At 42.6% G+C, this 22,526-nt stretch overlaps 2 protein-coding genes across 3 annotated transcripts in view; one reads left to right on the top strand and one right to left on the bottom strand.

The window, feature by feature from the left end:
* The window catches only part of KEAP1 (kelch like ECH associated protein 1), a 17,563-nt gene extending 5,641 nt beyond the window's left edge, over positions 1–11,922 (top strand). The window contains exons 2-6 of the mRNA XM_081318257.1: positions 2,060–2,720; positions 5,799–6,484; positions 7,799–8,004; positions 9,610–9,786; positions 10,591–11,922. Of these exons, the coding sequence (XP_081174383.1) occupies positions 2,178–2,720; positions 5,799–6,484; positions 7,799–8,004; positions 9,610–9,786; positions 10,591–10,757 (1,779 nt within the window). The 5' untranslated portion in view covers positions 2,060–2,177 and the 3' untranslated portion in view covers positions 10,758–11,922. The remainder of the gene's footprint in view (positions 1–2,059; positions 2,721–5,798; positions 6,485–7,798; positions 8,005–9,609; positions 9,787–10,590) is intronic.
* SPC24 (SPC24 component of NDC80 kinetochore complex) lies at positions 11,646–22,526 on the bottom strand. Of its 2 annotated transcripts, none has more exons than XM_081318259.1 (6): positions 22,349–22,526; positions 20,565–20,780; positions 18,895–19,039; positions 14,746–14,838; positions 13,966–14,042; positions 11,646–12,174 (listed from the first exon to the last, which is right to left on the bottom strand). In XM_081318259.1, exons 2-6 carry the CDS (start codon positions 20,734–20,736, stop codon positions 12,068–12,070), a joined length of 594 nt encoding a protein of 197 aa, XP_081174385.1. In that variant the 5' UTR covers positions 20,737–20,780; positions 22,349–22,526; the 3' UTR covers positions 11,646–12,067. The 2 variants fall into 2 exon arrangements, with proteins under 2 accessions (XP_081174385.1, XP_081174384.1); XM_081318258.1 differs by having other exon boundaries at positions 22,198–22,403.

Raw genomic sequence — 22,526 nt, 5'->3', positions numbered from 1 at the left:
AGACTATTTTTCTGTATTTTATATAATTGCCCATTTTGTCTTTTGTAAAGCCTCCACGTTGAATATGATTTCTGTCTCTTCCTGCCTTCCACCTTTCTCTTCCCCAAATCTGTAACTTCTTTTTATGCATCTTTTTCTAAGATAACTGCCCTTTGTTTATAGGCAGTGCTTATATTCCTCTCTTTAATGTAGTACAATAAAGGGAAGTAATAATCTGCTTTTCCCCCACTTGCCAGTTTCTTCTGTCTTTTTGGTAAGACAGAAGAAACTGGCAAGTGGGGGGGAAAGCAGAATATTACTTCCCTTTATTGTACTACATTAAAGAGAGGAATATATGCTTTCCCCCAGAAACCTATCTTCTTTTTGGAGAATCCTCATATTATTATTGGGGTTTTTAAAAAAAAATTATAGCAAAACAAATTTTGGCAATGATGGGCTACTTTTACAGTGGCCTTGCTGACTTGACTTGCTAGCTGTTGACTGGTTATTTTTATTTTCAACTGGTTATCAATGTTTTGTATTGGTTTTTGGTTACCAGCTTTGGTATATCTTGGTTATAGCATTCTGGCTAGGGAATTTCTGGGAGTTTAAGTCTGTACTTTTAAAGTTGCCAAACTTGAAAAACCCAGTTTTAGAATTCTAAGCCACTCAGACTCCTCTAGGGGAGAGAGTGGCCATGCAAATTGAATGAATAAATAAATTTGTGTTTTTTCATTTCTTGAGAATATGTTATGGCAATTTTCGAGGTCAAGCAATCAGAATACTGCCCAACCTTGCTCTTACGTAGGCTGATTTGCCACCTGAAAGCCTAAAGATTCCTGCTGTATGCTGTCATCTTGTCTCTTGGTGGAATAAGCAGGATAATTTTCATGCAGCAGCTGAACTGGATTCCCCAGGCATTTTGTGTTTGGCAAATTTTAACCCCTGAGCATACAGCAACGGTGTGTGTAGTTGTGTATGAAAGCACCTTTCTTGTTGTATGTGACCATGTGAACCGAGTATGCAACTGCTACAGTAATTTTATCAAAACACATGGCCACCAGGCTCAATGCAATGCCAGTTTTAAGAATCTTCCATCAGAAAGGCACAATAAATAATTGTCCCCATCTTGCTGCAAACACTACCTCACCTTCTGTTAAATTTCTTGGGGCTTTTTTTTTTCTCTTCCATTTCGTTGGATTCATTGAGTCTTTTGATTAAAATGCCTTTCATAAATAAGTCACATCTGTGGATTAAAAGAAATGGACAGGTGGCAGTGAAGGGGTTTACAGGATGTCTTCGGAGCCTCGTCCATTATGACCCATCTTGCTCATTTAGTCAGAGTTTCTCTTGGCTTCCAGCTTAGCCTGAACACAAGGGCAACTCACTTCTGAAATTTTGCCATGAAAACTTCAGAGACTTGTCCAGGCAGTTGCTAAAAGTCACCACTACTTGTAGGCACCCCAAAAAGCCACAAACTACTGTGAAAGAGGAATATGAAATAATCTCACAATAGCATATTGATTCCAGTCCAAATAGTGGGGAAAATACCTACACACCTCAGTGGCCTTGGAATGACTAAGCAGTCCTAGGTTATAGTCTGCTGAGTCATAATGACTGTGTTAAGTAGCACAGAGTGGCATTGTATGGCGCTCTCCACAGAAAGTTATCTGTGCTTCTGGTTGACCTGAGGGAACCAGATGAAAAAGACCACCTTGCTCCCTCTTCTAATTGAAAAAGGGGGTAGGGGGAATAGCTTAATCTGAGCAATTTTCCCTCATAAGTATTTTGATTTTTAAAACTTTTTAATTCTCTCCATTTCAAGTGTACCTGATATTCTTTGGAGCTAAGACTGAAGGTTCTGTGTCTGGCAAACCACATATATATACATGCAGCCAGCGTGCCTGTTTCATGGATGTGGGGAGGTTAAAGATGATCTTCTGGAGGGATGGTATGTTCATGGAGCAAAGGAGGTGCCTTCTGCCTCCTGAGCGCACAGCAGTGCAAAGCCAGAAGTGAGCTATTGCCTTGGGTCGTACACTACCTAACCAGACCTCTTGCTTCTCTGTCCCCTGTGCAGGTATCAAGACTTTGCTGCTGCATGCCAGGCCTCTGTAGCAAGGCCCCCAGCTTAGCCGCCTCTGCTGGTGCCCCTGCTCTTTTCCTGCATTCCTTCGTGCAATGCAACTGCTTCTGTGATGTATGCCCCAGAGTGCAAGGCGGAGGTGACTCCCTCGCACAATGGCAGTCGCACCTTCAGCTACACCCTGGAGGATCACACCAAGCAAGCTTTCAACATCATGAATCAGTTGCGCCTAAGTCAGCAACTTTGTGACGTCACCTTGCGGGTCAAATACAAGGACATTCCCCCGGCCGACTTTCAGGCTCACAAGGTGGTGCTGGCCTCCTCCAGTCCAGTCTTCAAGGCCATGTTCACCATGGGCCTCCGGGAACAGGGTATGGAGATAGTCCCCATCGAGGGCATCCACCCCAAAGTAATGGAGCGCCTGATTGAATTTGCCTACACTGCCTCCATTTCCGTGGGCGAGCAGTGTGTGCTGCATGTTATGAATGGGGCTGTCATGTACCAGATAGACAGTGTGGTGAAGGCCTGCTGTGATTTTTTGGTGCAGCAACTAGACCCCAGTAATGCCATTGGCATCGCCAACTTCGCTGAACAGATTGGCTGTACCGAACTGCACCAGCGGGCACGGGAATATATCTACATGCATTTTGGAGAGGTGAGACCCTGTGCAAGGAAAGGGCACCTAGGGGAAGAGGGGCAGTCTGGTATACCTCCAAAGGGAGTTTGAATTAGAAGATGGCTTTGCTTTTGACTGCCTTTCACAATTTTTTTGCTGTTCTTGATTATGCAAGAACAGCTCTTCTATCTCTTCCAAACAGGCAAGATACTATTTGTCCACCTCTAAGCCCCTAAACTTGCCCATAGCAGTATTTCTGCTGGGAGAACCTATAATCTGGCTAAATGGTGCAAAATAAAATAGGGACCCTGTTTGTCACGTGAGACTCTGGAGGGAAGCGAGTGTTTTCTTGCCCTTGGGTGAAGTCTGTGCACAGACTTTGTGTCAGCGAATGTAGTAGCACTGCTCCATGTTCATAATATTCAAAAATATCCTCCCTCCTTTTTTTGTTTAGTCACCTTCAGAAGAGAAGTTGGCAAGCTCCAAACAATAACTAGCCTGTAAGAATTTTGCTTGCTTGCTTTCTTCTTAAATTATAAGATTAAATGTCAAAGTCTGTTTTGGGGGGGAAGAATTGCGAATGCCGTAGGCTGGCTGGGTAGGCATGGCTTCCTCTTTTTCCAGTGCAGGGTTCATTTTCCAGCCATTTCAGAAGACTAGAGGAAGCAGGGAGTGATCATGAATTGGGTGTTTCTGCCACTCCCTGCTGATCCAGCATAAAGTAACATGGATTGGCAAAGGACCCTGGCATTGCTTTCTCCCCGCTCCACTGGCCCCTTTGATTTCTCTGCTGAATGCACCAGAAAGAGCTTTATCATCAGACACCGATGAAGCTTTGCTTTGTGTGATCAGTGAAAGCCCGTCCAGAAGAGTGGTCCAAGTAGAACAGAATTCCTAAGTTTGCAGCCCATCTGCCTTCCTTGGGTTACCTTCCTTGTCAGTCCCAAACCTGAGTGATTGGATAAAGGAGGGGCAGATTGTGGTTATTCCCCTTCATCTCTCTGCACATCCTTTGTCTTTGCACACTAACTTGGTTAGAATTCCTGGTTGGTGTTGGCAAAAGATTTAAAGGCAAAGCTTCAGCAGAGGCCCGGGAAGAAATCGTGAGATAAAACACCCAGACACACCACAGTTTTTTAAATGTGTGTGAAGCGTTAGAAACGGGACAAAATATGATAATTGGTTTGGAGGTATTTTGTGTTGGACAATTGTGTGGTTTACAATGATTTCGACACTTGTGCAGTGAACAAGCCACAGAAGATCATTTGAGTTTGGGTTAATATAAACATTCAACCTTTGTGACAAAAATGGAGCATTTGCTACTTAAAGTCAGTCTAATAAGTTAACCTGACCGGGTGTTCAAATGTAATGATAAACTAAACCTCCCACAGGGAAAGCTTTTGTTTGGAACAAAATTAATTCAACACCTGGATTTTATAAGGAAACAACCGTTTGCCTGTTTCTTCATCCTAGTAGACCGTAAGAGAACTTGTATGTAATCTGACATCCATTTTGTATCTGAGGAGGCCTAATCTGTAGCTTCTATCTTCAGAGTTTAAGATGGAAGCTACAGATTGGGCCTCAACAGATACAGAACTCTTGCAAAGATGGATTGAATCTCTTGTTTGAATTCCCCCTCCAATCTGATTGTCTGATTAATTGCCATTTTTGCTGAGGAAGAATTCTTCTAAAAATTGGAAACTTGCATGCTTTATTAAACTTCATTTGGTCTACTAATGATATTGCCTCAAATGTATTTTGCAATAGGCATAAATATTGCACGCTGTTTCTGTTCTTCAGTGGACAGTCTAGTCAGTCCTGATAGCAAAATGAGAATGAAGAGTCCAGCTTCTTGTGGGCTTATTTGTAATCCTTGTACTAGTACCAAGAACCACATTTCAAGCTGTAAGAATTTTTATTATCTTCCTACTGCTGATTTAAACTGTCATCCAAGAAAGTTATTTCCTTGATTTGCCTGTCATGTATCCCCAAGGGACACATACACATGAATACATATAGACACTGATACGCCACACAGTAACCACATATGGCGGGAATGATAGACAGAAAGAAATGAGGTATAATATTAAAATACAAAGAAATGAAGAAAAACCTTAGAAAATACCTCATGTGTGTCTCATAAAAATCCCATTTTCAAACCCAATATTTTTTTCTGTTTCTTATTTCTACTGTGCTGCATTTATCTTACGAGATGTCCATAAGTCTTACTCACGGTTTATAGATATCCAGAGTCTTGCCCATGGATTGTCACTTGTCCTACTAAATTACAGTTTAATATTCTCGGCAGATTGAACTGAATTAAAAAATCTGTTTTACTCCTCAGAAATGATCTGGTTTCCTTGGGGATCACATCTGATAAATTGAGTTTAGGAGGTGCTATGTGGGAGGAAAAATATGCAGGGTGATTATTTCAGCCAGTTGTCAACAATAGTATTGGCACCTATAATAACCCTATAAGAATCCACTCATTCTCTTTTTAGGATTTTTATCATTTTAGAAGTGCCGGTCCAAATACTTTGATCTAGGCAACAACCTTATATGACTGACAAAATAAAAATCTGCTTATAAATTATAGAATACCGCTAGATCATCATTTCATACTGATAATTTCAGAAGCTAAAAATTCTAATTTTTATTTCAGATCTTTATCTTTTTAAAATGTAGGGCAGTTCTTCATAGCAGCCTTCAGCTACTGGCCTCCTACATTGATTCTGGCTGAAGATGAGCCTGGCTTTAAGAAATCTCTGTTTGGATTTCAAGTTTTGATAAATGATGCTGGTCAGATGTTCTGTTTGGACCTTGTTTTTTTACAGGCCCTGAATGATTGATTCCCCTGCTTCTTTATCCCACCTGTCAGTGCAGTTGCCAATTGCTTTCCTTTCTCTGGGCAGATCTCTGCATGCATAGGGTTTCCCTTTGTGTGACATTCAGCAACCATACAATGATATATGCAGAAAGAGTCCTAGAGCTCATCTAGAGCAGATTTTGTTTGCTTCTGAAGAGCATATCATCCATCTGCTGTTGTCATCATTAGAAGGGGAAGCCACCCTTCCAAAGTTGGGTGGTTTTGCTCACGGTCTCTCTTCTCCTCCGTAGGTGTCAAAGCAGGAGGAGTTCTTCAACCTTTCACATTGCCAGCTGGTGACCCTGATCAGCCGGGATGAGCTGAATGTGCGGTGTGAGTCAGAAGTCTTCCATGCTTGCATTAACTGGGTAAAATATGACTGTGAGAATCGGCGACTCTATGTCCAGGCCTTGCTGAAAGCAGTGCGCTGTCATTCCCTCACACCACACTTTCTCCAAATGCAGCTGCAGAAGTGTGAAATCCTCAAGTCGGATTCCCGTTGCAAGGACTACTTGGCCAAGATCTTCCAGGATCTCACCCTGCACAAACCCACTAATGACATGCCCTGCCGTGCACCCAAAGTGGGCCAGCTGATCTACACGGCAGGGGGTTACTTTCGCCATTCCCTTAGCTATCTGGAGGCTTACAATCCTTCTGATGGCTCCTGGATCCGACTGGCTGACCTGCAGGTGCCTCGCAGCGGCTTGGCTGGCTGCGTAGTGAGCGGACTGTTCTATGCGGTGGGCGGGAGGAACAACTCTCCTGATGGCAACATGGACTCAGATGCCATTGACTGCTATAACCCCATGACCAATCGATGGTCTTCCTGCGCCCCTATGAGTGTGGCCCGTAACCGAATTGGTGTGGGAGTAATCGATGGTATGATCTATGCGGTGGGCGGCTCATTTGGGAGCACTCACCACAACAGCGTGGAGAGGTAAGGGGAAAAGAGCATTACCATAATTCAGTCTTCCCAAATCTTGCTGGTATATTCTGCTCCCTTGCTCTAGCTTGCAAGGCTTCACAAATGCAAAATGGTCTTATAAAGCTCTAGAGAGCTGGGCATTGTTTTTTGTTCCAGTAAATGTTAGGACACTGAGCTTGTCGATCAGAAGGTCGGCAGTTTGGCGGGTCGAATCCCGAGTGCCGCGTAACAGAGTGAGCGCCTGTTACTCGTCCCAGCTTCTGCCAACCTAGCAGTTCGAAAGCACGTAAAAATGCAAGTAGAAAAATAGGGACCACTACGGTGGGAAGGTAACAGCGTTCTGTGCGCCTTTGGCGTCTAGTCATGCCGGCCACATGACCATGGAGACGTCCTCAGACAAGCGCTGGCTCTTCGGCTTTGAAATGGAGATGAGCACTGGCCCCTAGAGTCGGAAACGACTAGCACGCATGTGCGGGGGAAACTTTACCTTTTTTAAATGGTGTTTCCTTATGAAGATTTCTCCTGTTTTTCAAAAAATGACAAGAGAAGCACTTTTATCCAGATCTGGCACAGATAGACTAAAGCTGGTTTATGAGAGAAGGGGTGTCTCGAGTGTCTGCACAATGTGATTGGACAGCTTGGGCTGTTCCCATGGGGAGGGAAAGAGATTGCTGCTGACTTTCCCATCAACCTGTCTCGTAAAGGCCAGTACGTTCCCACAGAGAGGGCCTCCTCAGGGTACCACCGGTCAGAGAATGTTGGCTGGTGACCCCCAGGGGGAGAGCATTCTCTGTGGGTGCACCAATCCTTTGGAACAGCTTACCAGCTGAACTCCGGATGGCCCCTGACCTTCGCTCCTTCCGGCGTGATCTAAAAACTTATCTATTCGAACAAGCCGGCCTGGCCTGATGGATTTGGGTTTTAAAATTATTTAACTAATGTATTCTTATTTTATTGCCCTGTACACCGCCCTGAGTCCTTCAGGAGAAGGGCGGTATATAAATCAAATAAATAAAATAATAAATAAATAAATAAATAAAGGTAACAGGGACACCTGGATTTTTTCTCATGCACTTAGAAGTGTTGATAAAGGAAGAAAATGCACAAAAGAATTAGTGGCGCACCTCTAATATGGCAGTAGAGAGGCCTAAAGAAAATCCATCCTGCTTCATCTCCTTCCTGATTCATCCTTCATCCAGGTTTCTCCCTTCATCAGTGGCTGCAGAGAACTGGCACAGTAAATTAGCAATTGTCAATTAGCATCCTTGTTCAAACAACATAGACAGCAGAAACAAGTACCTGATACAGCTTCTCTTTTTCCTCCAGGTACGAGCCGGAGCGTGATGAATGGCAGTCAGTGGCTCCTATGCTGACACGGCGGATTGGTGTCGGTGTGGCTGTGCTGAACCGTCTCCTGTACGCTGTGGGGGGCTATGATGGCACTAATCGCCACAGCTCTGCCGAATGCTACTACCCTGAGCGTGATGAATGGGAGATGATTGCCCAAATGAAAACGATTCGAAGTGGAGCAGGTATGTGTGCAGCGGCAGGAACCCCGTACTTGGGACTACAGATGTAAAATTTCTAGAAACGTAGAAACCACAGAGGAACAAACTGGGCTTTCCTTTTTATTTTAATGGAAATTTTAAATTTGAAAAAATGGCAATATATGTACTTTTATACTAGTCACTTTCACATTGCAATTTTAAGAATGTGCAATACATATTAACTTGGTTTGTTCGTGCCCCACTTGTCCCCTCCTTGCAGGATCTTTGCTGTTCTGATAGGCTAGAAAGAAGTATCCCTGTAACAAGTTGTAGGGCACCATTTGGGGGAATAATTGACAGCAACGTAGGAGCCCTCTGTCATACTCCTTTCACAAATCTAGGAAAACAGTTCTTTTATTGTATGGTTTCACTTTTTGTTGTTGTTGTTAGTTGCGAAATCGTGTCCGACCCATCGTGACCCCGTGGACAACGTTCCTCCAGGCCTTCATTTTTTTATTCTTTCTCAAAAATTTTCATTTTTTTTCTCGAAAAATTAAGGCAGGGGAAATTATCCCCAGAGCTTTCTTATGTCTACCTTCAACAGAGAACCTTCATAGTTGCACATCGTAACCAGCTGCTGTCTCTCATTTTGTTGTTCCATCTCCTCAGTTTAAGTCTAAATCCTATTATCTCAGTGGAGGAATACATTTGGGTTCTATGACTCTGTTCTTTGTTGCCAGGAATGGTAGTGGTATCCAGAAATGGATAGGAATACCTAGTTGGCGGTTGCTGTGATATATTAGCTAAGCACCTGGCATATAAAATCCAAGCAGAATTAGATGCTGGCAGCAGAGAGTTCAAAGATGTAATGGCTTATGATGTCATCTGGGAAGGTTGAACCTGTTAATCGTGAGGAAATGGGCAGAATTCTTGGTGCAATGAGTTGTACTGGCTATGGGCTTGATTCCTACCAGTTGCTAGAGTTAGGCAGCAAGATCCAAGCTTTGGTGAGGTGGGGAGAAATCACAAGTGGGCAACCTGAGTGCCTGGATTACAGTCACGTGACCCCAAGAGTGCTGCGATGGGCAGAACCCTCACACCGCCATTTTTTCCAGTGCCACTGTAACTTTGAATGGGCCCTGGACAAATGGATCTAAGCCAAGGATTACCTGTAATACAATAAACTGGGCTATTGGTGGCATGATGCTTCAGACCCAACTGGTGATAGTTGTCCAATTTAGTTTTACACTGGAGTTCTGGATCTAAATTGAAATTGAACTGGACATTGATTTTGGTTGCAGCAAGACTAGAGACCTCATGCATGCTAATTCCATGGTATTCTTATGCTTGGGGAGATTTCCCTACATTCAAAGAGCAGTGTGGATGTTTCCTTGCTTCTGCTTGATGCCAAAAAATGGACATTCTAGGTCCAAGAGTAACATTGCCTTCTACTTGAGCAATATTGTCCAGGATAGGTAGAAAAGATCTCCAGGCGTTGTTAAAAGGTCCTCCAGGAATTGTTAAACTCTAGCCGAGCCCTAAATGCAATAGGCTATCCACTGCAGATTAAGGTTGCAAGAGATCCTGATCTTGAAAATGTGTTACTCCCTGAGTGTTGGAATAAGTCATGCCTGTTCTTTCCTAATGCAGGAGTTTGTGCTCTGAATAACTGCATATATGCCATGGGGGGCTACGATGGAACAAACCAGCTGAACAGCGTAGAGCGCTATGATGTGGAGGTGGGCACCTGGTCCTTTGTTGCACCCATGAAGCACCGCCGGAGTGCCCTCGGGGTCACTGTATATCAAGGCAAGATCTACGTGCTAGGTACGTTTGGCCAAGGACTATAGCAAGTACCTCTTGGCTGGGTGTGGGAAAGTTCAGACAGCAGCCACACAAGCTAGGTCCATTGTGTCCAGGGATGGCTTGGCTCACTTTGTTAATGAGGTGGGAACAAAAGCCAGATTTTATTTGTACAGCTAATAATCTGTTCATGCACATATTTACTTGGATGGCTTAGTGAACTCTTGAGTACATTATATTGAGGTGCACTGGGTTGAAATCAGTGATGCAGACGTATGTAGAAGTGCTCTTATTTGTGTGCACACTCCAAATAGCAATTTCAGAAAGATTCCCCAATGTTAAGTGTTGAAGCGTTTTCAACTACTGAAACACCAGACTCTTGGAAATCTTGATCAAAGAAACAAGGGCAAACATAACATTCCATTATAATTATAATTCAGGTTCATTTATATTCTTATTTGTATGGTGCCATTTGCCCCATTCAGCTTGGTAAATACTTTGGCCACAATGGATGTGGCAAAGCAACAGGATTTATGCTAGCACGAGGCAGAGGTTTCCCAGCTAGAACTCTTACATGCTAATCATGGCTAAGAGTCTTCCACCCTCTTCTCTTTGTTGCTGAGATTTCACATGGCTGGCTGTTATCTTTTGCCAAATAAAGCTACTTTCTACCCAGGAAATTAGAGCTGTCCTGCGAGTGCAAAGCTGTCCTGCACAGCTGGAAGACAAGGCTTATGGGGTGGCGTTTCTGATTCAGCTCAGTTCAGTCAAGGGCCTTCAAATAGCCTCTGACCTCTCTTGGGTTAATTGCTGCTTGTTTTGCTGCAGGTGGCTACGATGGACAAATGTTTCTGGATAGCGTTGAGTGTTATGACTCCACCACAGATACTTGGACTGAAGTAACTTGCATGACATCAGGCCGCAGTGGGGTAGGTGTTGCCATTACCATGGAGCCGTGCTGCAAGCAAACCGAGCAGCAAAAATGCCATTGTTAATGGTAACAAGGAACGTGCGCCACTTCCCTTCAAACGGAGAAGATTCAGTATTATCAAATACCTGCTGCCAAGTTGTATTCTGCCAGAATAAAGGAAAAGTGCCAAAAGGATGAGAAACATTTTAAATCCCATTTGAACTGGCCTTGAGGCAACAGTGAAAAGCAACTCTGTGCTCTGTGCTTTACAAGGATAGCTATAGTAAATTTGTTGTTGCCTCTGCACGTTGCTCCTGCCTCAGTTTGGGATAGATGCGTCAGTGAAGAAGAAAACTATGGGAGAACCTATATAGGAGAGCTTGATTCACACTGGCTGGCTGTTTTCTGGCCCCTGGCAGTGAATGGACCTTCAGGAAAGGACCTCCAGATCAGGATGGGTGGAAGTATTTTGTACATAGTGCAGCCCTGAGCCCTCCTTAGAAATGTGTCTTATTTGTAGTTTGGCGACCAGTTTTTGCTGGGCACGTTTGTCCAAGTGCAGATGGGGAGAAGGGAAAAGTTGTGGGGCACTCTTCTGTGACTGATGATCTGCAGGCACAGTGCACTCAGAAAGTATTCAGGCCCCCTTCACTTTTATCAATTTTGTTTGCTGCAACCTGATTCTATAGTTGCTGGAATTCATTTTTTTTTCTCATTAATCTACACTCAGTGTTCCATAATGACCAAGTGAAAAATTTATGTCTGTAACTTTATCAAAAAAAAAAAGAAAGAAATATCATATTGGCATAAGTATTCAGACCCTTCACTCAATAATTGCTGAAGCACCTTTGGCAGCAATTACAACCTTGAGTCTTTCTAGGTATGACGTGACAAGCTTTGCACACCTGGATTGAGGGATTTTCTGCCATTCTTCCTTGCAAAGCCGCTGAGTGTAGATTGAGAAAAATGAGTGTATAATCAGGCTGCGGCATAGCAAAATAGACAAAAACAAAGGGGGTTCTGAATACTTTCTGAATGCGCCCTGTAAGTGAACACTGATCACTGCAACTTGAAAACCTCAGGTGGACCTTTGCCTTTGCTGCTTTTCTATTATCCCACAAGGAAGGGCTTTCCCAGATGGCTACCTGCGTTTTTCCCCTTACCTGTGGGTGGTACATCCTCTTAGGAAACTGGTTTTGAAGCTCTACTCACACGAATAAAACACTTTTTGTGATTAGTATTGATGTTTATTTTGCTTCAGTCTGTATTTATTCCATTAACACTCTCCAGAATACTGGTCTGCCAAAAGATATAACACAAAACGAGCCACTGAAATATATTTTGCTCCTAGGAATGTCTGCTACATTATCTACTGTTTGCCAAAAGCCGCCCTTTTCACCATGATGTGTTCACCATGCTCCAGAGGTAATCACTGATAAAACAAGGACTATGCTGGCTACAGTCAAGGTTGATAGATTGAGCAATATCTGGCCCATAATGGGCTGAGAACAAAGAAAAAAGTTAAGGAAAAAGTTACCTGCATTCCTTCCCTGGCCCAACCCCCAGTTCCATGGAAGGGAAAATATCGAGCTTGAAATCCAAGAAAGACACATTGAGATTCTTCTAAGCAGTTTCCTTTATGTTCCTCACCTATAGAAGAAACCTTTCCAAACTAAAGTGGACTTACTTGCACCATAAAACATAAATTCTGGGAACTATTGGGGGGGAGCTATCTTCACTCTCTTTCTCCCTCAAACTATCTAAACCAGGGCTTTTCAACCTTTTCACCCATTGTACCACTTTTAGGATATGGCAACATCCGAGTCGTGTAACAAGGTGTCAAAAAACGTGATGACCCAAAAAAAGAAAAAAGTGATGAAGTACAGGTAGTCCTCGACTTACAACAGTTCACTTAGTGACTGAAGTTACAATGGCACTGAAAAAAGCCACAGCTGAGCAAGACACCTGCCTGCCTGCCTGGCGGTGCTCTTCCTCCTGTCCGAGGTTTTCATTGTTGTGAGCATTGGCAGCAGGGGTGGGGTGGGGTGGTGTTTGGTTTTTATTCCCCCCCCCCTCTGCTGGGTGATTGCAGCAAGTTTTGGTCACTTCACATGACCCTGGGACACTGTGACCATCATAAATATGAATCAGTTGCCAAACATCTGAATGTAAATCACAAAACCCTGGAGATGCTACAACAGTGGTGGCGAACCTATGGCACGCGTGTCAGAGGTGGCATTCAGAGCCCTCTCTGTGGGCACGTGCACCATGCTCCAGAGATGACAACTGTCCCTCTTCAACCAACTGTCTGCTCACTCGCCGAGGTCCCATGTGGCTGGATGCATCCCGGCATGGCTGGTTTCTCTCCCCCACCATCCCATCCCTCCTGGCCTTGCATGCTCTCCTTTTCCCGGGCACGACCCACTGCATCGCCTCCTCAGCTGTCGGCCGACCATCCAGCTCAGAGGCTGCTTCTTTGAACTGCTGGTGGGCTGCGGAGCCCCAGGTTGAGGGGCCAGCAGGCTGTGGCTGCTGACGGACACTGTCGGCCCCCATGCGCTTGCTGGCCTCTGTGTGTGGGGACTGATGGTGTCAGGCAGCAGCCGCCCTGGCCTTTGCCTTGCCTCATGGCAATGGTACCCCTGCCCTGCCTCGCTTTAGCCCGCATGACGAGCCTCCCGTCTACTGCCCCACCTGCCAGAGACCCCCTGGATCTCCCCCAACCCTGCCCACCCCCCACAGGCATCCCTCCCCATGAGCAACATTGAGGTGACCATGCCCACCTTGGCCACACCCACCCAATCTGCCGTGACCACCACAGCCACGCCCACCCAGTGGGCCATGCCCACCTGGCACCCAATGATTGATAAGTGGGCTTGGGGTTGCAGTTTGGGCATTTGGTCCCTAAAAGGTTTGCCATCACTGTGCTACAACATTCCAGCTGATTGTTGGTTCTTCTGGGCTCAGCAGAAGCACCAGGATCAGCGCTGAGCTCCAGCTGGAGCCTGGCACTCATCCTGGCGCTTCCGCTGAGCCCTGACAGCCCTGCAGGTCCAGCCATCTCTCACTCAGGCTTGTGCAGTGCTGCCACTGGTTCAGCTCATTTCCCCTCCCCCGCTACCACTTTTCTAGGACAGTCGCGTACCACCTGCCAGGTGCCAATGTACCACAGGTGGTACCTGTACCACTGGTTGAAAAGCCCTGATCTAAACGGTGGGATGTCTTGCTTCCCTGGAATGCTCTCCCTCCCTCCCTCCCTCCCTCCCTGGAATCCAGACATTGCAGAAGGATACTTCCTTTGATCAGGGGTGGTTCACAAGAATAGTCCCAGTCGATCTGGCTGATCTGATAATAAAGATGTACAAGATACCTGGCAGACATAACAAAACATAAGTTGCTTGTTCTGGTGCAGATCCTATCACTATCTACCACTGCTGAAATATGTTCATAGGCTATGATTCACAGGCCTCATGTCAAATGAATCTGGAAAACGCAAAACAAAGGAAAGTGGATGTGTAGTGATTTCCTCGAGTGCTTTTGCTTTTTGTTCAAAGCAGGTTTTCTCAAAATAGTCAATATTGATTCCCAAAGGGAGTAGTAGTAGTCATTAAACTACTTTTTATCTTCATATAATAAATGTTTGAAGGCTGAGGAACAATCTGAGGTTTCATTAAGGAGTTGTTAAACTGAGTAGTTTAGGGACCCTGATTAAAAACCTACTTCTTTTTCCCATTGTCCCATTTTTTAAAAAAAAGCATGCAATAACTAGTTACAAGTGTCCACAAATGTAGATTTCTACTCAAGTTCATAACCTCAAAGTGAGATTGTCAAACTACATCATGTATCCCCTTGACAAATCAAAAGGAAATTTTGGGGGTGGGTGGGAATGACATACATTAATGTAGCTTTTTTATGGTTTGATCACCATTTTAATAATTTAGAATGTTTATATTGATGTCCAACTCAAAACTATTTGCATAAAGGAAATGGATAACCAAGATAGAAGCCAAGTAGCCTAGTCTTGTAATTCACCTTTTGCAAATGAAAAAGATTAGAGGTAAGATTTTACTCACGTAGCTGACATAGTTCTGTCAGTTAGTTCTGTTGCTTTCTGCTGCTGCTGCCTGCTTTCTTCTCTCAAAGTCTCCAGCTGTTTTCTTAATTCAGTATATTGTGTGAGTGAAGGAATCCAAGTAATTCTCCAAACTAACAGAGATCTTAATAAAACTCCATTAATAATAGTTTCCGTATTGTGGGAAATGGTGCTATAACACCTGAAGCATATTCCAAAATAAGCGCCTGGAAATCTTTCTATCCTTGGTATTTAAGCACCAAGGTACACTTCTTCACGAACTAATCCATTGGTTGCTCGGTTTTCTTCTGCAACAGAATCAAAATCTGAGCAAAAGAATTAAGTGAACTACCCCAATAAACAAATACAAACTGCCTCAGCCCTTTTGAAGAGGCTATACACAGAATTGTTTATTGGTTCACTTTTATTTTCAAAATCTAAATTAAAGCAAAATCTAATCAGTTTATAGAATGACATGTCATTGCCCTGAGTAAACTTTATAAATGGCAAGTGTGGTTGGAATCCTGCTCAGAGAACTAATTTTAACAAGCCAAAGAAGACAGACAACATAGCATGCATTGGATAAAAAAAATATAACAAATATAGAATGTGCCCTAAGGACAGTTACTTGCAACAAACAGGAAAGACCTTAAAATATATTACGCTGCAAAAGAAGATTCCACCATCCAGCTTATTTTTAATTCTTCTTTCAAATCCTAAAACCCCACTCTCTCCTCTAATACTTCCCGATATACCAACTTACTTTTGTCAAAATATATGTGTGATAGAAGAAAAACTCTACAGTTCCCTTGGGATTATTTGGGGGTGGGTGGGTGGGGGAAATGAGTTGCTCCTTTTTAAAACTTTTGTCAGAACCCTGTCCTATGGGCATGGGGTGTCTTGTTCTTTTCGGGTTCTGCCATTCTCCTGGTTGAGGGTGGGGGTGGTTTGGGGTTGCTGATGTGCATTTCCTCTTGCTCTGTTCCTTGCTCTATCCTCTTTGATGTTTCTTCATTGGGATGAGAATGGAATGTGCCTCCGGTCATCTGCCTTATCTCCAAGCGCAGAAGAAGCGGCAGAGACCTAACAGCCTTGGAAGCAGCACCTTATTGTCCTGTTCCCACAGCATTTTCACACCTGCGGATTGGCCTGTTTGAACTGTCCAGATGGACAGTTGGGGTGGGGTAACTATAAAAGTTCCTTTTTGGAATGATGTTCGTTTCAAGAGTTCTGCTTTCTTGGGAGGACTGATTGAGGCAGGTCTTTACACCTTTTGCTATTTTCCCCTTTTGCAATGCCCCTATTAAACTACAACATAATTAAGCATTCTGCCTTCCTATCCCTTTTTTTCACCTATAATTGTCCTACAACAAAGAGAGAAATTATAGGTAACATACAGTGAAAAATATGTTCCAGAGACTATGTTTGTCTTGGCTATGTGAAAGATGTTACCCTAGTCAATTTTATAATAAAGGCATCAGATCCTGCTTCCTGTTGGGCACAGAAATTTCCATTATTTTCAAAACTCCATAGATAACGGTCTCATTACCTAGTTATGAAGTGCCTGGATTCCGCAAATTGTCTAGCTTTGATTAATGGAGAGGTTTGTTTATAATAGCACATACACATCAGATTACCTTTTATCAACAAGAGTTAGGGTAGGTGGCTAAAGGGCCAAAAGCAACTAGACCAACTTCAGGTAATCCTTGCTTAATGATGGTAATGGGACCAGCAACTCCATCACTAAGTGCTTTTAAAGTGACATCATGAGACACCGACTTATGATGCCTCTTCCAGCACTTTTAGATGCTAACTGAATCCCACACGGTTGTTAAGCATGAAATCCAGTGGTTGCCATTTGTGACCTCCTGCCTGACTCCCCATTTTACTTTATAGGAAGTAGCAGGGAAGCTTATGTTATAAAGATTATAAAGCGCTAGTTATAACCGTTAAAGCCCTACATTGCATAGGTCCAGATTACTAGATGAACCATCTTGTCCCGCTAAGACAAGCCCGCTTTACACATGCCAGCAAAGGAGGTCTGCCGAGGACCCCATCGGTCAAGAAGTACCTCATTGAGATGGTTGACGGACTAACTTGCTGACCGCCACCTCCATCTTGCGCTTCCTGCTTCTGCTCCACTCATCTTTTTAACTTCATATTACTGTACTTCCACTGTTTATTTTTGTTTCATTCCTCAACTATTGTTATTTTTATTTTTTGCGTTTTATTGTTGTAAGCCACCCAGAGTAGCCCCACAGGAAAATGGGCACCAAATTTAACAAATAAATAATAAATAAATGGCAATCACATAACTGTAGGATGCTGAGACAGTTGTAAATACAAGTTAGTCACCAAGTGCCCAAATTGTAATCGGGTTACTGCAGGAACACTATGATGATCAGAATTTTAAGGATCAGTTGTAAATTCCACCCATTCACCTCCATTGTAACTCTGAATGGTCATTGAAAGATAGCTTGTAAGCAAGAACTACCTGCACTTCTGATTTCAACATCTTGAGAGCTATGCCAATTCTACCATGAAGCATAATAAGACACAATTTTTGTCAAGCCAGCAAGACCTTTTTAGGTGGCTCTGATGCTGGACTTCCTGTTCATGACATCAGAAGTACGGGGGGGGGGGAATTACCCTTAATCCCAAGGTAGGACAGTTCAACCAGTCTTTGAATTCTGGTCACAAGTTGTTCTCAACAACAGAGATAAAAGTTTATAGCTAAGAAACTCACCATGCTGTCTTACATATATTACATCACTTTTTCCTGCACACAGTATTGCATACAGGACAAACAATGGTTGATTTAGGACAAACGGGCTGCTTTCCCTAGGAATTAATAGTGTAAAAGACAGCAGTTTGGACAGAGAGACCTCCTTTTTAGTTTGTTTTTGCCTGTGCTTATTAGCACTTATTTCTTTCTCTGCCAGTAAAGGTAAAGGTTCCCCCGCACATGCGTGCTAGTCGTTTCCGACTCTAGGGGCCGGTGATCATCTCCGTTTCAAAGCCGAAGAGCCAGCGCTTGTCCGAGGACGTCTCCGTGGTCATGCGGCCAGCATGACTAGACGTTAAAGGCACATGGAACGCTGTTACCTTCCCACCGTAGTGATCCCTATTTTTCTACTTGCATTTTTACGTGCTTTCGAACTGCTAGGTTGGCAGAAGCTGGGACGAGTAACAGGCACTCACTCTGTTATGTGGCACTCGGGATTCGACCCGCCAAACTGCCGATCTTCTGATCGACAAGCTCAGCGTCCTAACCCACTGAGCCATCGCATCCCTTATGCAATTTACTTGCTAGTATATCTGCTTCTGACTAACAGAGTAACTAACAGAGATTAAATTATATAAAACCAGAAAACTAAAATCATAACACTGATTTACTTTGCCCATGTTATGCATGCAAATTCACTGGGAAGGCAATGATGCTAGGAATGGTTAGTGGACAAAGAAGAAAGGGCAAGCAAAGAACATGCTGCCTTGATAACATCAAATCTGGTACAAAATTGAACATACAATTGAAAGAAACTGCTTGACAGGGTAGCATGGAGACCATTTGCCTATAAAGTTGCCAAGAGTTGGACACAATTAAAAGGTTAAACAAACATATTAGCTTCTAGTGTATTATGTTTGGTATTCTAAATTTCGCTGATGTCTGCCAAAGTACATTGACTTTGGGGTCCAACACAAATCTTAACGCTCAAAACACTCAACCTATCGGATGCTAGTTGAACACTAAGAAGAAATCCAATTTTCCCTTATGGATGTTCTCAAACCACTTTGGACTTGAGCCAATATTTTACTGTATTATGTATGGCTTAGAAAGGAGATCACATTTAGAATAGGTAAAGGTAAAGGTTCCCCCGCACATGTAATTTTTTCTCTGGACCACATCAGTGCAGCTGTTATGGAGATAAGACTGGTAATTTTCCAGAAATCAGTTCTCTCAGCCAAAGGCGGATTGTTCTGTTCCAGATATGAGCTTCCAATTAGAAGAGTAAGTTTCTAGAAAATCACCCAATCATGTCTTGAAAGGTACAGTCCAGAGAAGGAATTAAATGTTAGGTTTCAGACCTACCTTGTCTGGAGGGAGGGAGATCATCTTAACTCCTCACCAGAAGCCAACATGAAAGGATATTTAGTATTGATCCTCAATTTTTCATCTTTTTCATTTGTCTGAAGCAGTGCTTGTTCAATTTTCTGCAGCTTTTGGATGCTCGCCTTCAACTCCTCTTCCCTGTCAGAAAGTCTCTGTGCTACTTTCTCCTCAGTAATCATGAGGTCTATAGTGAAAGCAGAATACGGTATATCTCCAGTTAAAATGTAGCTGGTTAGCAAAACTGAATGTCAGCATTAGTTTTCTTTCTCATCATCTATTAAAATACTCAACAAATTTCTACAAATGCCCTCATCAGTCTGGGCTTTATTTTAAGTGCAGCCAATGATATTTAAAATACTTTATCAGTTTTCTTCAATTTGATGATCTCCAAACATATTAAGATTTCTCATAATCCTTGCTAGCACAGCAACAATTCATTAATTTGAGAACCCTAGTATTGGGGAAATAATCCATAAATATACAACAGGGATGTGCAGTATGAACCATGCACAAATCATCCCTTTTAAAGAATAGTTGATTTCAAATGATATAGCCAAGCCAAAATATGCCAGTTTGATTTATGTGACAAAATGGATCTAATGTACTTGTTTACAATGGAGATTAAAATACAGATTTCCAGTGTGAGGGAATACTAGAAAAAACAAAGTGGAGAATTTCTTTGATGGCAATGTTGCAGTGATAATAATGGCAATGAAAAATGAAAAGGACATGAGAAATGAATGACCATTATTATTTGATGGTTATTCCTTATTCATTGGTTACTCAGCTGCATAATCATTGTTCTATTAGGGGGGTCCCTGGTGCTTCCTATAGACACCAATGGCTGCCTTCTCTGCTCTTTTATTATATGGAAATCAGTAGCAGTTCAGAATGGGAAGGACAGGCATTGGAAAACCAGTCAGATAATAGATGCTGAGAGCTGCAGAACTGGTAATGGTGGAATCATGGAGAATTATCTTTTTTTCTGAATAAACCAGGGCAACATACATCAGTCTTGCACTACTTGCTCCATATCTGTCAGGGAAATTCCTACAGGTTTTGCTAAATTGAAACAGGGAACAATCAAAACTTTCCAACTTTTTCCCTCCCAAACTGCGACCATTTCAAAATAGTAGAATTTCCAAAACTACAATTTAATTCATTTTTGAAACAACGTATTTTCTCCACTGGGTACATAGCCGTAATCCAAATTCAGTGGGCTACAGTAAAGAACTGGAATACTAAAGAAAGGTACTTATCAGATAAGGACCTCTAGATCCATTTAGTCTTTGAGTTTAGCAATGTGAGAATGGGTAAACTGTGGCCCTAGAATCACACTTGTCTTTTGGCTTGCTTTTAATCTTCTACCATGCTGTTTCAACTCTTTGATTTGAATTCTTAGTAAACTTTAAAAAAAGAGGTAAATATTTTTAATGTATAGAAATGTATAATTCAAAGACCTTATATTTGAATTATATATATATGACTGCTTATATAGAACAAAGTAGGACTGTTCTGTTTTAAAGTAGGACTGTTCTGTTTTCAATATACAAGACCAAATGTTGCAAATCACAATTTATTTTAAAATAATAAATTTTAAGCAGGATTTCTCTGTGTGTAGTGGTTAAATTTAAATTTTCCTCCTTAAATGGCAAATGTACCAACGAAATCTTGACTGCAAGGTTACGTCAGGGAAAGACAAAAAGTACCTTTGATCAGTTGTTTTGTGGTCTTCTGGGTATTCAAAAGTTTGTCAATCATTCGCTCCTGTTGGGACAGATTGTGCTTCAGCATCTCCACTGCCTTGCTTTCTGTCACCAGTTTGAGCAGCTCCCTTCTCATTTTTTCCATTTCTCCAATTCGTTCACTGACAGTAGCCATTGCAAGTACCAAGCTAAGAGGAGAATTCTTATGTCTGAGGGAAACTTAGAAATGCATATGGTTCCTTAATGAAGGAAATGTGAATCCCTACCAAGTTTTCACCTGAAGCCCAGTATAAATACAGGGACCAAATGATCCCTTTATTACAAAAGACAAGCCTTTATTTCAGAAAGTTGCCCGTTAGTTAAGTTAATCATATATTTTCTTGGTTTTGCTCTTGATTTTTCTTTTGTAAAACAAAGTTATAAACACATTTTTTATTATCCTCTCTCAGGTTTGTCCATTTTTTCAGGTCTACATTTTATCTTTTCCAAGAAATATGCTCACTGTAAGTTTAGGATAGTATAATGGTTAAAATGCTGAATAGCTTTTCCGTATCCTCCATCTTCACTCATGAAAATTCACTGGGTGACTTTGGCCTGCCGTTTTCTCTCTCTCTACCTACCTACCTACCTCAGAAGATTGCTGTGGTCAATAAATGGAGAATAGGATGCTACGTAACACCACCTTTTCCTCTTTGGAACAAAAGATGGAATATATGGGTAGTCCTTGACTTACAACCATTTGTTTAGTGACTGTTTAAAGTTACAACAGCACTGAAAAATGTGACTTATGACCATTTTTTCACTTATTGACCACTACAGCATCCCCTTGGTCATGTGATCAAAATTCAGACACAACTAGGGTATATGAATGAATGAACCTTTATTGTCAAAGTACAACCATGTGTATGTATGTATGTGCATGTGTATATACACACACACACACACACACAGATGTATACATATATTTATGACAGTTGCAGTGTCCCAGGTCATGTGATCTCCTTTTTTTTACTTTTTGACAAGCAAAGTCAATAAGGAACCCAGATTCACTTAATCACCATGTTACTAACTTAACAATTGCAGTGATTCACTTAACAACTGTCTTGCTTAGGAACAGAAATGTTGGGCTCAATTATGGTCATAAGTAGAGGACTACCTGTAAAGGGTTGCAAGACTGCAAATCCTGAAGAAAAAGTGGGGTATATGAACCAAACAAACAAAACAAGTAAGTTAAAGAGCCTTGGTGGAGCAGTGGGCTAATGCCTCCTTAAGTAACACCAGCTGCCTGCAATTAGTGCAGGTTCGAGTCCCACCAGGCTCAAGGTTGACTCAGCCTTCCAAGGTAGGTAAAATGAGGACCCAGATTGTTGGGGGCAATTAAGCTGACTTTGTAATAATGCCGCTTGGGGTGTGTGTGAAAGCCCTAACAAGCAGGCATATACGTAGAATGAAGGCTACTGCTAAGCTTGTAAGCCGCCCTGAGTCTTCGGAGAAGGGCGGGATATAAATGGAATTAAAATAAAAATAAAAAATAAAAAGGGCTTCTTATATACAAAAAAGTATGATGTAACTACAATAGCACAGGTTATGGGAAAGGCCCAGCAAAAAAGCAAGCAAGCTCCTTATTGACATGCACTTCCAATACAGTGCTAAAGCTGAATTTTGGGCAATTAAAAGAAGCTCCGAGCGTCGGTTTCCCTCCTCCCGGACTTCGAACACGTGTAGGTGAGAATCCATATCGTGCAACCACCCACTCTCGCCACCCGTGCAAGCCGTTCACATCTTACCCAATGCCACCGACCCAGACGAATCCAATCCTGGCGCCCTTAAATCTATTAGGAATACGCCACTCCTATTGGTCGCCGCTAAGACCCGCAGAGCCCTGATTGGTCAACTGCATCATGTGATCCCAAAACTGGACGTGTTCAAAAGTTCTTTTCCGCCTGCGCAAACCGCCGCTGTATT

Source organism: Vipera berus (genome assembly GCF_964194415.1).
Source record: "Vipera berus genome assembly, chromosome: 2".
Taxonomy (NCBI): Eukaryota; Metazoa; Chordata; class Lepidosauria; order Squamata; family Viperidae; genus Vipera; species Vipera berus.
The sequence above is the reverse complement of the archived record's forward strand: the minus strand, read 5'-3'. Positions and strand labels throughout refer to the sequence as shown.

Bases quoted from the DNA above. Each gene is read 5' to 3' on its own strand.
- SPC24 (XM_081318259.1), bottom strand. From the start codon at position 20,736: ATGGCTACTGTCAGTGAACGAATTGGAGAAATGGAAAAAATGAGAAGG. The intron at 19,040-20,564 runs GTACTTTTTGTC...CTTTCACTATAG, and splicing joins CACAAAACAACTGATCAAAG to ACCTCATGATTACTGAGGAG. The intron at 12,175-13,965 runs GTATCCTTCTGC...CTTTGTTCTCAG, and splicing joins ACCACCCCTGATCAAAGGAA to CCCATTATGGGCCAGATATT.